At 47.4% G+C, this 15607-nt stretch overlaps 1 protein-coding gene across 1 annotated transcript; it reads right to left on the reverse strand.

The window, feature by feature from the left end:
* Positions 1-2638: 2638 nt before the first annotated feature.
* LOC118092267 (zinc finger protein 3-like) lies at positions 2639-12112 on the reverse strand. Its single transcript, XM_060280509.1, has 6 exons — positions 11989-12112; positions 9834-10338; positions 9549-9630; positions 9198-9280; positions 8423-8549; positions 2639-6261 (listed from the first exon to the last, which is right to left on the reverse strand). Exons 2-6 carry the CDS (start codon positions 10245-10247, stop codon positions 5372-5374), a joined length of 1596 nt encoding a protein of 531 aa, XP_060136492.1. The 5' UTR covers positions 10248-10338; positions 11989-12112; the 3' UTR covers positions 2639-5371.
* Positions 12113-15607: the final 3495 nt, after the last annotated feature.

Consider the following 15607-nt stretch of genomic DNA (forward strand, 5'->3'; position numbering starts at 1 on the left):
GTAGTTACAGTTACAAAGTACAGTGGTACCTCTACTTACTAATTTAATGCGTTCCAAATGCACATTCGTAAGTCGGGAAAAAAATTAAGTCGAATCCCATAGGAATGCATTGGGAGAAAAAATTCGTAAGTAGAAGCAACCCTATCTAAAAATTCGTAAGTAGAAAAAATCCTATCTAAACCACATCCAAGATGGCGGACGGAGCTCCATTCGTAAGTAGAAACATTCGTAAGTAGAGTTATTCGTAAGTAGAGGTACCACTGTATGCGTTCATCCTCTGTGAGGGATGAGCCCATGTGCTGCTGGCTGAGAGCCAGCAGACAGCAAAAGGCATCGAGTAAGTCAAAAGAGGAAAGGAAGATGGCTGCATGTCCAGCCCTTCTATACGGTCTCCCAGGGTCACACCCACCTACCTGGTCACATGTAGGAGGAGGATGCTCCAGACCAGGTGTGACAGGAAGTCGTCCTGGCTGGAGCAACATTCCCCCGTGTGTCCACTCTGGGCAAACAGGAAATGTTGTATTTGACTGCTTTCTGTGATGTTATATCCCACAGGAGCCAGCCTGCTGCGTTTGAGCTAAGGGGGAGCAGGGAGAGAACAGCAACAGACGGTGCCTCAATATCACTAGCGTGGCTACGTTTTCGGAGAATGATTGGGAAACCTGGTCCAAATGACTGCATTCACACAGTCATAGAATCATAGAGTTGGAAGAGACCACAAGGGCCATCCAGTCCAACCCATAGCTGCCAAGTTATCCCTTTTTTTCAGGGATTTTCCATTATGCTGAATAGGCTTCCTCACGAGAAAAGGGAAAACTTGGCAGCTATGGTCCAACCCCCTGCCAAGCAGGAAACACCATCAAAGCATTCTTGACATATGCCTGTCAAGCCTCTGCTTAAAGACCTCCAAAGAAGGAGACTCCACCACACTCCTTGGTAGCAAATTCCACTGCCGAACAGCTCTTACTGTCAGGAAGATCTTCCTAATGTTTAGGTGGAATCTTCTTTCTTGTAGTTTGAATCCATTGCTCCATATCCGCTTCTCTGGAGCAGCAGAAAACAACCTTTCATCCTCCTCTATATGACATCCTTTTATATATTTGAACCTTCTCTTCTCCAGGCTAACCATACCCAGCTCTCTAAGCTGTTCCTCATAAGGCATCGTTTCCAGGCCTTTGACCATTTTGGTTGCCCTCCTCTGGACACGTTCCAGCTTGTCAGTATCCTTCTTGAACTGCGGTGCCCAGAACTGGACACAGTACTCCAGGTGAGGTCTGACCAGAGCAGAATACAGTGGTACTATTACTTCCTTTGATCTAGATGCTATACTCCTATTGATGCAGCCTAGAATTGCATTGGTTTTTTAGCTGCTGCATCACACTGTTGACTCATGTCAAGTTTGTGGTCTACCAAGACTCCTAGATCCTTTTCACATGTACTGCTCTCAAGCCAGGCGTCTCCCATCCTGTATTTGTGCCTTTCATTTTATTTTATTTTGCCCAAGTGTAGTACTTTACATTTCTCCTTGTTAAAATTAATCTTGTTTGCTTTGGCTGACTTTTAGTGATCACAGTGTTCCTTTCTATGTGCTCACAGACCGTTTGCTTAATGACCTGCTCTAGAATCTTCCCTGGTATTAATTGTTTGGGTCCTCTCTTTCCCCCTTTTTGAAAATAGGGACAACATTTGCCCTCCTCCAGTCTGCTGGGACTTTGCCTGTTCTCCAGGAATTTTCAAAGATTATTGCCAGTGGTTCTGAAATCACCTCTGCCAGTTCTTTTAATACCCTTGGATGTAGTCCAATGCAGCAGCAGAGAAAGTGAATGTTGTGTCGAGTTCTGGGCACTACAGTTAAGATGAATACCAACTGGGACATGTCCAGAGGTCGGCCACCAAGATCCTCAAGGGTCTGGTAACCAAGCCTCTTGAGAAATGGTTGAGGGATCTGGGTATGTTTAGCCTGGAGAGGAGGAGACTGAGAGCAGATATAAGAGCCATCATTTGAAAAGAATCAGTACATCTCCCAGTTGGAGAACTGGGCCCAAACTAAGAAAGTGAACTTCAATAGGGACAAATGTCAGGTTCTGTCAGGAGTATGGGCAGGAGTCAGGCTCTGGGGCCTGTAGTGCTTTGCAGGACTGGGGCCTGCCTCAGCTTGTGCTGGAGAAGCAAGGAGTGGCCACACAGGTGAAGACCTCAGCTTGTGCTGGAGAGGCAAGGAGTGGTCACTCAGGTGTCGCCACTTGATAACTCACTGCACCTGGTGGCAAGAGCTGGGAGGGATAAAAGCTCAGCATTTCCCTTCAGCTCTTTGCCACAGCAACGCTTTCCCTGCCCGGTTGCATCTGGCCTCCTGTTCCTTGGACCCTTGCCTTGCCGACGCCTGAATCCTCGACCCTTGGACCTTCGCCTTGCTTCTTGTTCCTTGAGCCTTCGCCTTGATTCTTGCTCCTTGGACCCTTGCCTTGCCGACGCCTTGATTCTTGCTCCTTGGACCCTTGCCTTGCCGACGTCTTGATTCTTGCTCCTTGGACCCTTGCCTTGCCGACGCCTTGATTCTTGCTCCTTTGACCCTTGCCTTGCCGACGTCTTGATCCTTGCTCCGTGGACCCTTGCCTTGCCGATGTCTTGATCCTTGCTCCTTTGACCCTTGCCTCGCCGACGTCTTGATCCTTGCTCCGTGGACCCTTGCCTTGCCGACGCCTTGCTCCTCGACCCTTGGACCTTCACCTTGCTTCTTGTTCCTTGAGCCTTCACCTTGCTTCTTGTTCCTTGAGCCTTCGCCTTGCTTCTTGCTCCTTGGACCTTCGTCTCTGCCTTGCTCCTTGACCCTGCAACTGCCTGCTGCTGGACCCTCAGCCCTGCACCTGTTCCTGCTTCTACACCACCATCTTGCCTCTGGTCCTGACGCCCGCCGACCAGACCGTGACAGGTTCTGCACATAGGCAGGAAAAACCAGATGCACAAATATCAGGTGGGGCACATCTGGATTGCCAGTGGCATATGAGAAAAGGGTCAAGGGGTCCTAGCAGACAATTAGCTTAACATGATTCAATAGTGTGATGCAGCAGCAAAACAAAATATACAGTAGGATTTGGCGTTATATTCCATAGGGCCGGACCTGGGAGGGGAGGCAAGAGTCGCCACGAAGCTCAGTGTATGACCTTGGGCCAGTCAGCCAGTCTCTCACCCTAAACTACCTCACAAGCATGTTTGTTTGTTAGTGTGGGGGTGTCCTCTTCAAGGCCTGCCACCCGTCTCATCCTCTGATCCAACCTCCAACCATCTCTACTGAAGACGCCACACACCATCTTGGCATACATGACGGTGTATGTTTTCATTCCACAGTGTAGGAAGTGACGGAGACAGGATGTTTGTATTACTGTGTTTCCATGATGTAGGACGTTTGTTCCTTTGTTTTGTTCTCTTTGCTGTCTGATGCTGAAGGAGCTGAGTTACAATGCTCCGAGTGTATATATGTAAAAAAAAGTAGTTTAGCCAAATGCTGTGCTACTGAGTCTGTATGCTGGCTACGCATACTCTGCGGATCCTAAAGTGTGCTGATGTCTCTAAGGCATCAGTCACTGTGATGTTCGGGCTGGAGAAAGATTTTGAGTCTCCCAAACAACCGACCAGAAGGGAGAGATCATGCCAGTCGGGCATGTGTCTCTGCTGGTCTACTCATGTGTAGGGCCTCCAGACAGACACACCCAGGTGTCCCGTGAGAAGAACGTTCGGGACAAAGCGGTTTCCATATCTAGAGAGGAAGAAGAAGAAGATCAAAACTTCCTGGGAGGCACAAGGCCTCCTGTCAAGAGAGTTTCCCTTCACACTGGGGCGGAAGGAGAACAGGGTCATGCGCTTGAGGAATATATGCCAGACCCTGACAAAAATGTCCCCCTGGCCAAGATCTGGTGCTCTGTCCACAAGGCATGGAAAAAAGGGCGCCAGGCGCTGTCGCAGGGGTGGAGTTGCATCTGCTCAGAGCCTCTATTCCATCTAAGGCTCCTTCCCTGTGTTGGACGTGGGGAGAAGAGAAGTGGATTTGGCTGAAGAAAGAAAACTCTGTTTATTGTTGCTCCCAACCACCTTTGATGCCTGAAGAACAGAGAACTCTTTCTTCCTCATGGACACTCCACCCCTTTCCTCAGCAGAGTTTCTTTTTCTTTGAGAAAAACAAGTGGCTCGCTTAAACTCCGCTTTAATAATAAATAAAACTGTAACAGAATGACTAAATACAACAGCATGAAGCACAAAGAGGCCGTTGGTCCCTCTTGCGGAACCCCCTGAAGGGAGGGGCTGGTTCCGGAGCAGAACACACAAGCCCCGCCCACCAGATCCCAAACATTCTACGGATCCAATTAGGCCTCAGTGATTTTGATAAATTCAACACTTGGCCAATGACTTCCATCTTGGAGATCTGGATTCGTAGTATGAAGAAATATTGGGCACCGGGTTTGCACCCCATGGCTCTGAGAGGCAAGACTGACTTCTCTGCTGGGGTTACGAAGCACAAGAACACCGTTGCACTCCTCACCCAAATACTAATTAAAGTCTCTTAAAATTTAACTACTACATAGCAACTGGTGTGTTTTTTTTAAAAAACATTTTTATTAAATCTCCAAAAGTATTTCAGAACATTATATAATATTTTTACCCCATAAATTTTCTTCTTGATGTCCCACCTCCCTTTCCTAATGTTTGTTTTTTGCTCCATTTTATTAGTTGTTTTACAGCACATATGTTTTTACTTTCTAAACTCCAGGATTGTTAATTCTTTCACCTCTCCATTAATATTTCAAATCCTGCCAACACCTTCATGTCTGGTTCATACAATATATAATCCATCAATGGTCTCCAATCCTCCTTGAACACTTCATCATTATATCCTCTTAATTTGGCAGTTAATTTCACCATTTCAGCACAATCCCTCAGTTTCAGAAGCCATTCCTCCTTTGTTGGTAATCCCTCCTCTTTCACCTCTGTGCATATAAAGTTCTAGCTGCTGTTGTTGCTACATAAATAAATTAGCTTTCTCAGACCTCTGTCCCCATTGCTCCATTGCTCCTAGCAGAAACACTTCAGGTTTTTTAAGGAACTGTCATCTTAAACATCCTTTTCAGTTAATTATATATCATCTCCCCCAAACACTTTGCCTTTTCACAGGACCACCACATATTATACAATTACCCTTCCTCCTGTTGACATTTCCAACATGTACATTTTTATATATCTTTGCTAGTTTATATGGTGTTAAGTATACTGTATTTAGATTATTTTCATATAGTTTTCTCTCAAGGTATAATATGCAGTAAATTTCAAATCTACCTTCCATAGTCTCTCCCAAGCAGTCATCACTACACAGCAATTGCTATGGTTTCTCCGCACTGTGAGTTAATTGATGGGAAATGAGATGGGAGCTCTCCCCAAAGCACTGATAGGGTTTCTCGCCTGTATGAATTCTTTGATGGCAAGTGAGGTTTTTCTTCACAGTGAAACTCTTTCCACACTCCAAGCACTGATAGGGATTTTCACCTGTATGAATTCTTTGATGGCAAGTGAAACTGTCCTTCCACCTGAAGCTCTTTCCACACTCCAAGCACTGATAGGGACTCTCCCCTGTATGAATTCTTTGATGGGAAGTGAGACTGCTCTTCCACTTGAACCCCTTTCCACATTCCGAGCATTGATATGGTTTCTCCTCACGGTGTATACTTTTATGTCGATGGAAGTTTGGCCTTGTATTAAAGTTCTTCCCGCATTCCAAGCACTTATATGGTTTCTCTCCTGTATGAATTCTTTGATGGGTGGTGAGATGGGCCCTCTGACTGAAGCTCTTTCCACACTCTAAGCACTGATAAGGATTCTCCCCTGTATGAATTATTTGATGGGAAGTGAGGCTGACCTTCCACCTGAACCGCTTTCCACATTCCAAGCACTGATAGTCTTTATCCTCATAGTGAATTCTCTGATGTCGATGGAAGCTTGTGCTTGTAGTGAAGCTCTTTCCACAGTCCAAGCACTGATAGGGTTTCTCCCCTGTGTGAATTCTTCGATGGGCCGTGAGGCGGGAGTTCCGAGTGAAGCCCTTTCCACATTCCAGGCACTGGTAGTGTTTCTTCCCAATGGGGTTTATTTGATGGGAAGTGGGAAGGGAGCTCTGACTGAAGCTCTCACCACACTCCATATATTGATATGGATTCTCCACTGTGTGGATTTTGTCATGGTCTCCCATATTCTTCCTTTCCAATTCATCCCCTCCTACAATGAAGAAAGAAACTAATTAGAGCCCCAGGAAGAAATGGGAGCCCCAAATTATCGAACAATGCTAATGAATGCTTGCAATAGGGGAAAAGAGGGAGGGAATTAGATGTGAGCTCCTACTACAGGGTTCACTGCCTTTATTGACTGGTATTAACTGACATATTTATGGGAGCCTGAGATTTGAAAATCCTGACTCTTTTCTGGGATGTATTTCATTTCGGCCAATCATGGAAGCCACTCCATCTCCAAGGTCAGTCGTCCCTTTGGTCAACCAAAAACAGACAGAAGCAAAAACGAAAGCATAAATCCCGAGAGAAATTACTTCTCTTACCACTGCAAAGCCTACATTTAAAAATGCTTGGGCAGTTCAGACCAGCTTCATCATTGTTTTTTAAAAGGAACAAAGGAAGCATATTTGCAAAGAAACCAGGAGATACCCGTCCATTCAAGGTGAGCTGTAGGAGTGTTAGAATCAGAGGTGCTGGAGGTGGCCCTGTTGAGCACAATCATTTATTTTTTAATGCATTGTACATGCATTAATCCTTTATACATCATATAGTATTCATCATTATCGTTTATCCTCGGACTTTCCAGTCCATCTCTCCATGGAATTCTAGGGAGCCTTGTCAGAAAAACCCAGGACACATTATCAAAAGCCATGATATGCCGCCTCTTCTGGTCTCTTTCTCCCAGACCACTCCTTCTATACTTCCACCCTCCTTTCAGTTTTCAAAAACAAAACAAAATACCACCCTTAAATAGAATTCTGGACATCAAGAAATGGGAAGCAGGGGAAATATAAACTAATTCCCCCCCCCCAACAAAACTGATAAAAAGCTTCTTCCTTCCTTCTCCCTTCAGTCTTAAGCCCTCTGCTTTTATCTGTCCTCCTCTCTCCTTGCCTTACAGTCCATAGTCCTCTTTTGGCTTCTTCTTTCCTTAGGAGAGTTTTAATGTTACCTGCCCCCTTGAAAGTTTAAATCAACCCCAAATCCACCCAAGTTCCACAATCCACATTTGTCCAATAGTCCATTCAGGTCTTGCTGTATTCCAACATCCACACTATTTATTCAGTCTCTCTAATATGTTTCCCCCCCCCATGCATTCACTCTTAGAATCATAGAGTTGGAAGAGACCACGAGGGCCATCCAGTCCAACCCCCTGCCAAGCAGGAAACACCATCAAAGCATTCCTGACATATGCCTGTCTTGTCTGTAGTCTGTTTTATACTCCAATTTTAGCCTCAAATTTATTGAGTGGAAATCTGTGTTTTCTGGGGTGGTCTTTTTCAGAGAGAGAATCCCTTACGCCGAAGGGGCTGCTTCACAGATCTTCCCCTTCTTTCCGCCTTAGCGCTATTTTCCACAGCGAGAGAGTCACTCTCTCTCACACACACAAATACCCAGTCTTTTTATTCCCCCCTGCTCCACTCCTGCCTTTCCAATCCTCTCTTCCACCTCTTATCCTTTCCATTTTCCAGTTGTTTGAGCTTCAGAAGTTCATCTCTCTCTTTCTCATCCCTCTTGCTTCTTGCCCCTCTTCCTCTTCCCTCATACTCACAAGCAGGTCTGTTTTTCTCAACAGTAACCACAGTCAGTTTCCCCCCAGGCAGGGTAGTGCCATTTTGATATGGGCTTCCTTTTTCTTAAGTCCTTTTGGGGGTCCTCTGGCTCCTCCTCCCAGACCCAGCTCTTGTTTCTGGGGTGCTACCACTCGGCTAGGTCCACATCAGGGGCTTTCTGTCCTGGAAGGAGCATAGCTCCCCTTTGCCATCTTAACCCGCCCCGCCCCCCGATCCTTCTTGGAGCTTTCTCAGCCCCGTTCGAGGTCCTCTGCACTGTGGTCTGTCCTTGGAGGCTCCCGATTCCCCTGGAAGTTTTGGGGGGAGTCGCAGAGCCCCCACTTTCTCCCCTTCTCCTCCAAGACAGGCAGCTCTCGCTCAGTGAGTGCAACCAGCTCCATCAACATATTGCAGATTTCTCACAAAGTTATACGTATGGAATTTCAAAACAAATAACTGATAATCTAAGGGGAAATACAAAGAAGGCGTTTGCGGGAAAATGGGATGCCTGCAGGAAAACAACAGCTATAATGTAATTTCCATGGCAGCCTTGGAATGACTGGCTCATAATATAAAATTATAAACAGGGAGCCTTACTGAGAGAGACCAGGATCCCACAGTTATCCTCCATGACTTCCTTATGCAGAGCTCTCTGGCCAGGATCCAGCAATGCCCACTCCTCATCTGTGAAATGAACAGCTACATCTTCAAACCACACCGGAACCTAAAATAAAAAGGGAAATGTCCTCCTCTTAGACAGCGTAAGTATTATCTACTACACATTGCTCTGGTATTTTGTGCCGGTTAATGGCTGTCTTGTTTGAATGGGATTGTTTTGCTGCACATTTTAAGTATGAATGCTTATTTTGGTGTCTCTGCGGAATTTCCCCCCGTGTATTTTAATGATGGGTATTAATCATTGTTTAAATGCGTGTAACTTCACATTGTGTTCTTCAAGTCATTTTGTTAGCACAAACATTCCCATTTGCCAGATGGAAAGATCCTCTCTCTCATGGAAGGGAACCTTCCCAATGTCCTAAAGCGAACTTTAAGGGGTGCATGGCAGCCTAGGCATGAGAAGGAGAGCTGGGAGGCCCTGTTGTGCAACTCACAGAGCCGGGTAGGTGAATCCGGGCCACTCTTCATAGTCCGCCTACTGCTTAGAAGCCAGTTTTAGCATTCATTGTTAAATATATGAAGAAAATGGCAACAAATGGCGACCAATTACAGTATATACTAATGACATTCCAGCCTTTGTTCAGGGCAGCTTTGACAGAAGCCAAGAGGAGGGAAAGGATTTGTTTGGGCTCAGAGGCACCTGGCTCTGGCACCCCACCCCTCGGCCTCTCCCCACAAGGCTCCTTCCCCGGACCTGATCTGGTTCCACAGCTGCTGCTTCTGCTCCACCACCAAGAAAAGAGGGGTGAGGAGGTCTTGTCGGCATCCTTCTGTCACCTGCAAGACACAAAGGTAAGTGGGAAGACATTCCTGCATGCTTCTCTCAGAGGTTCAGCTGTGCCTCTCTAAGACTGGCATTAGAAAAAGTCTCACGTGATGAGCACATTTCTACCCATTTCATATTTTATTTGTGTAAAAATACATCTCCCCTCTTCTGGGCTCTTGGTCTCAACTGTCTCCACCCACCCCAAAGATGAAAACCCAAAGATTAGTTTCAGTATGAATAGAATGAGACCAAAATGAGAAAACACTCCGTCCTCCTTACCCAGCAGCCTCTCTCTGGTGTCCAATGGAGTCCTCTCTGCCTCAGAGGAATCAGGGCCCATTTCTGCTAATAGAAACTTTCCCTGAAGGAGCAACAAGGATTCAAAACAGGGAATGAAAATAAGGATTACAATAGGAATGGCAGAAGCAAACACTTCAAGGCTATCAGATCTCATTTCTTGCTTTCCAAAAAAAAAAAAAGGATGGGCCATTACTAGAGTATTTTGGGGTCCTCTTCCTCCTGTCTGGAGCCCCTTGGGAGTATCCAGAGGAAAGTCTCTCTCACCTGCTGCTCTGCCTGCTTCCTCTCCTCTGCCTGACTCAGGAGGAATCCTTCGGCCAGGGCCACTGCCTGGGAACTGGTCTCCGCTCCACATTCTCTCACCCAGCTCTCCATCTCCAGTGGAAGGACAGCCAGGAACTGCTCCAAGATCACCAGGTCCAGCATCTCAGCTTTTGTGTGCCTTTCTGGCTTCAGCCACTGATAATAAAGGTGGTGGAGTCGGCTGCAAACCTCACGGGGTCCTTTGGCCTCCTGGTAGCAGAACTGCCTGAGCTGCTGGCTCTTCATATCTGAGCAGAGGGTGTCCTCCTCACGCAAGATCTTCTGCATGGAGCTTTCCCAGAATCCCCCACTGCTCCCAGTGTTGATGGCATGGCCTCTTCCCACTTCAGCACCAGCTGAGTCTTGCTCATCCATCTGAGCTCTCAGGAACCTCCCAAGAGATCGGCAGGAGCCCCTTGGTCTTCTGCCCCGTTCTGTCTGTCCTAAGTAGAGGTGTTAGGAAATCCTACAAAGCAAGTGCATTGTCGTGATCAGCAGAAGACAAAGGTTCCCTGAGCAAGATTAGATGAGTCGTGCTAGAAACAAGGGCTGGACTGCACCAAAGCCCAGACACTGAATTTTCTTTTATTTAAAAAAAGGAGGACAGGGCCGCCTTAAGCACCTCTGGCGCCATGGTGCGACGGATCCCTCCGGCACCCCGTTTTCCACCCTCTCTGTATTAATGGCATTTCTACCCCACCTTTTCCTCCAAGGAACTCATTGAATCCCCACAGCGTTGCTTGAGAACACATTTAACTCCTGTTTCAAAACAGCTGCATCAGATGTCATTTCCAGGCCCAATTCAAGGGGCTCACATAGGCCCCCAAATATCTGAAGAACCGCCTCCTTCCCTCCTGGTAGTTTCACCTGAGACACATGTTTTCAGGGCCCACCCTTTCCTGTAAGTGTGCAATTTGTTTAAACTCTTTAATACTGAATTTCAAAATGGTTGTAACTCACCCTGAGTTATAAATGTATTAATAGTAATAGTAATAATAATAATAACCAAAGCATTGTGAGGGGAAAACAAAGCCTTAAGAAAACACCCCCATCAGCATTGGGCTCAATCTGACTGCTTTAAATTTAAATTTGAACATAACTTACCTTCTTCACATTAAACCCCGCTCCCATGTTTATCAATAGAGCAACACTATATACCGTTTCATTGGTAACAGAAGAGGAAACACAACCATTCCTTGCACTTAATCTATACGCAGGCTCCTGACTGGAAATTTAGTCTGCTTTTTTTTATTATATGCAGATGACACGAGAAGACTCGGTCTATTTATTTGTATCTTTCATTAGTCCCATGATCCAAAAAGACTGGCCACTTTTATGGGTTTGGGCTTCCTCCCAAGACTCATGGGAACTGCACCTTGTTCAGGATGCTGAGAGTTGCTAGGAGACCCCCACTCTGACACCTAGAGTGGCTTTGCAACCCCTCCTCCTTGCCAGGGCAGAGGCAGCTGGTGAGAGAGGGTCTCCCAGCCACTGTAAGCCCTTGGGGGGGGGCTGCCTCTTTCAAGCCCACTTCTCTCTCTGTATTGGATTCCTTGGATTATGAGACCTCCCGTGTTGTCGTCAGGGGTGTCAAGCGTCACCCAGTCCATCTCCCTCTCAGCAGGGCTTCCTGTCCCATCTCAAAAGATCCTCTGAGCATGCAGGGCCTGCAGGTCTGAATAGGTGCCAGTCTGTGCCAGCCAGGAGTCTGGATAAGACCCCTGTCCTATCTGAGAGTGGTGGGAGCTTGGATGATAAGGGGAGTGCAAAGGAGAGGTCGCTTGCATCTGCAGGAACTCAACTTCAGAAGAGAAGAGGAACCCGGCAGGATCAGGCCAGTGCCCCCCCATATTGAGGCATACCGCCTTCCCCCGACCCCAAGACCCCTCTCCAAAGGGGCAAGGGGCACGAATAGCGTTGCATCCCTCCTGCTCGCCTCGTCCTCTCTCCGGCTTTGCGAAGAGGAATTGGGGGGAGTAGGCCTCTCCGCTCCCTGACTTGGGGGTCCCCCTATTCCTCAGCTGAGCAGGACACACCCCCATGCATCCTTCCCCTGCAGCCCTGGGGGCCCCCTTCTCCCCATTGCAGCCTATGGGGGAAAAGAGGCGAGACTCACCGGATCCCACGAGGGGCAGCGAGGAAGCTCTTGGAAAGGAGAAAGTGGAAAGCAACCCCCCTCTCGCAGGAAGAGACGGGGAAAAGGGGGGGGGGTTCTGCTCCGGAGGACCTGCTCTCCTCGTCGTCGTCCCCGCCTTTCTTTCCCAGCCCCTCTAGGAATGCAGCTCAGTTCCTTTTAACCCTCAAAAAGGCAAGCACAGCAAGCTCAGCCCTCCCTCTCCGTCTCTGCATTCCCTCTCTCCAGCACAGGAGCACCACCGGAGAGATGGAGGGGGGGGGGGGAGAGAGAGAGAGAGAGAGAGAGAGAGAGAGAGAGAGAGAGAGGGTTGGGGGCTTCGTCTGGCTCCAAGGAGCAGATCATTAAGCAAACGGTCTGTGAGCAATCTTACTCGGATACGAGTGGTCGCAGAAGAAGAAAAGGAAGGGGGAGAAGAAGTAGTAGTACTATGAATAAATTATTATTATTATTATTATTATTATTATTATTATTATTATTATTATCATACAGTCATAGAGCTGGAAGAGACCACAAGGGCCATCCAGTCCAACCCCCTGCCAAGCAGGAAACACCATCAAAGCATTCTTGACATATGCCTGTCAAGCCTCTGCTTAAAGACCTCCAAAGAAGGAGACTCCACCACACTCCTTGGTAGCAAATTCCACTGGCGAACAGCTCTTACTGCCAGGAAGTTCTTCCTAATGTTTAGAATCATAGAATCATAGAGTTGGAAGAGACCACAAGGGCCATCCAGTCCAACCCCCTGCCAAGCAGGAAACACCATCAAAGCATTCCTGACAGATGGGTGTCAAGCCTCTGCTTAAAGACCTCCAAAGAAGGAGACTCCACCACACTCCTTGGCAGCAAATTCCACTGCCGAACAGCTCTTACTGTCAGGAAGTTCTTCCTAATGTTTAGGTGGAATTTTCTTTCTTGTAGTTTGAATCCGTTGCTCCGTGTCCGCTTCTCTGGAGCAGCAGAAAACAACCTTTCTCCCTCCTCTATATGACATCCTTTTATATATTTGAACATGGTTATCATATCACCCCTTCACCTTCTCTTCTCCAGGCTAAACATACCCAGCTCCCTAAGCCGTTCCTCATAAGGCATCGTTTCCAGGCCTTTGACCATTTTGGTTGCCCTCTTCTGGACACGTTCCAGCTTGTCAGTATCCTTCTTGAACTGTGGTGCCCAGAACTGGACACAGTACTCCAGGTGAGGTCTGACCAGAGCAGAATACAGTGGTACTATTACTTCCCTTGATCTAGATGCTATACTCCTATTGATGCAGCCCAGAATTGCATTGGCTTTTTTAGCTGCTGCATCACACTGCTGACTCATGTCAAGTTTGTGGTCTACCAAGACTCCTAGATCCTTTTCACATGTACTGCTCTCAAGCCAGGTGTCTCCCATCCTGTATTTGTGCCTTTCATTTAGGTTTAGGTGGAATCTTCTTTCTTGTAGCTTGAATCCATTGCTCCGTGTCCACTTATCTGGAGCAACAGAAAACAACCTTTCTCCCTCCTCTATATGACATCCTTTTATATACAGTATTTGAACATGCCTATCATATCACCCCTTAACCTTCTCTTCTCCAGGCTAAACATACCCAGCTCCCTAAGTCATTCCTCATAAGGCATCGTTTCCAGGCCTTTGACCATTTTGGTTGCCCTCCTCTGGACACGTTCCAGCTTGTCAGTATCCTTCTTGAACTGAGGTGCCCAGAACTGGACACAGTACTCCAGCCTTTCCTTGGGATCCAGCAGTCTCTATTTTGGGGAAGGGAGAAAGCCAAGTAACTCCCCCATGACCACCCTCGTCTCCCTTGCTGTTAGTCTGCTTAGATGTGGGCTCCTTGGGGCAGAGTCCTTGGCACAGAGGGAGAAACGGGGGTGGGCAGCCCCTTGAGCGCAGGCGTAGAAGCAGGAAATCTGCAGGGAGGGAAGGGCGGTCTCATTGCCCTCGGCTTTGGAAGGGTTAAAAGGAGCAGAGCTGGATTCCTAGAGAGGACAGGAAGTGAAGATCCTCCCTGGCCAAATTCCCTCCCTCTCTTCCGGCTGCTTTCTTCTCTCTCCTCGGTGAGTCTCCTCTCTCTCTCCCCTAAGGGTGCAATGGGGAGAAAGAAGGGGGTCCCAGGGCTGCAAGAGAGGCTTCATGGGGGTCCCTGTTCAGATGATGCCTCGTGGGGGGAGACCCATAAGTCAAGGAGCGGAGAGTCAGGGCAGAGGGCGAAGGAGACGCAGCAGCGAAGGGGAGAAATTGGAGGCGTCGCTCGAGGAGTTTGGGCGAAAGGGGCGGAGAGGAGGAGGCTGGAAAGGGGGGAGAAAAGGAAGCGTAATTCGGGATAACACGGAGGGATCAAGGAGGCCAAAACAAGCCGGGGAAGGAAGGGGGGCGCCCGGTGGTGGCGGGAAGCGCTCCCCGCCTCGCTCCGTCCTAGCCTGGAGGTCATAAAGCGCCTTTTGCTGCTTCCTTCCTCTGCTTTAGGTAGGGCTGCCACCTTTGGTTGGGCAAAATATAGAGGGGTGTAATGGGGGGGGCTACACATTCCTTTACCTGGTGCAGAAATCACTTCAAAGCAATGGATCCAATGGAAGCTCACAGTCACTGCAAACATTCCAGCAACAATATTGACAGGAAATCCTCCTCACCTGATGGATTTCTGCCTGCCAGGAGGATGTAGAAACCCAGCCAAAAGGGGGGGGGAGGTGGAAGAGAGAGCAACAAATTCTGCTTCTCATCCTCTCCGATTCGCATAACCCCAGGGCACCGATGTCCCTTTGGTTCCCCCATGAAATATTTGACCCCCTCCCCCCAGTTAATGGGCATTGCAATTCAAATGGTGTGTGCACGCTGCATCTAGTGATCAGTTTTGCAGGGCGGGGCTTACTTGGGTCCATTAAAGAGAATTAAATCCTTAATTGAGATTCTGCCCTTTAACATAAATCCTGGCTATGCCCAATGCCTGTTCCCCCCTAATATTTTTTTCCAAGTTGGCACCCCTGACTGCTGCTATTATTATTATGATTATTATTATTATTATTAAATTTGTTTTAAAATCTGTATCCTTCCCTTCATCCAAAGTTTACAGGCGATTCACAACATAATAATGCAAAATTAGAACACAAAATGCATAATAAAACAAAGACAAAGGCAAACCAATTATCTCTCCTCCCGCAAACATATTTAAAAGGCCATAGAATGTTAACCAGCCAAAGGCCCAGTAATAGAGACACGATGTAAGGAAATTTACACGTGGGGGGAGGACAGGGAGAAGAAAAGCCCTTTTGCATCCAGCAGCACAACTGAACCACTTCCTCTGTCCCAGATGCAACAACACATGTCTCTCCCCTATTCAGGCTAAGCAAGTAAACAAAGTAATGTGAAAGCAAATTTCAGATCTATCCTCAGGAAATGCTAAAGCAAGGATAAAAGACTCCCCCCAACCTTCTGGGACAAATGAGGAGGGATTATCAGTCATTGGGTGGCTTGTACTACTAATAACAGAGGACATGGAAAGCATAAAATCCTTCTTGGCTGACTGTAATAAAATCCTTACCATCCTGATAGGTGCTTGTAAAACCTTCTGGACAAAATCTAGCAGAGAGTCTGTGGGTTT

Source organism: Zootoca vivipara, chromosome 12 (assembly GCF_963506605.1).
Source record: "Zootoca vivipara chromosome 12, rZooViv1.1, whole genome shotgun sequence".
Lineage (NCBI taxonomy): Eukaryota > Metazoa > Chordata > Lepidosauria > Squamata > Lacertidae > Zootoca > Zootoca vivipara.

What these genes read in the sequence shown, in the direction of transcription:
- LOC118092267 (XM_060280509.1), bottom strand. Translation starts at nt 10,247, where the DNA reads ATGGATGAGCAAGACTCAGCTGGTGCTGAAGTGGGAAGAGGCCATGCC. An exon ending in CACCAGAGAGAGGCTGCTGG is followed by an intron (nt 9,281 to 9,548) that starts GTAAGGAGGACG and finishes TGTGTCTTGCAG; the next exon opens with GTGACAGAAGGATGCCGACA. An exon ending in CAGCTGTGGAACCAGATCAG is followed by an intron (nt 8,550 to 9,197) that starts GTCCGGGGAAGG and finishes TTTTTATTTTAG; the next exon opens with GTTCCGGTGTGGTTTGAAGA.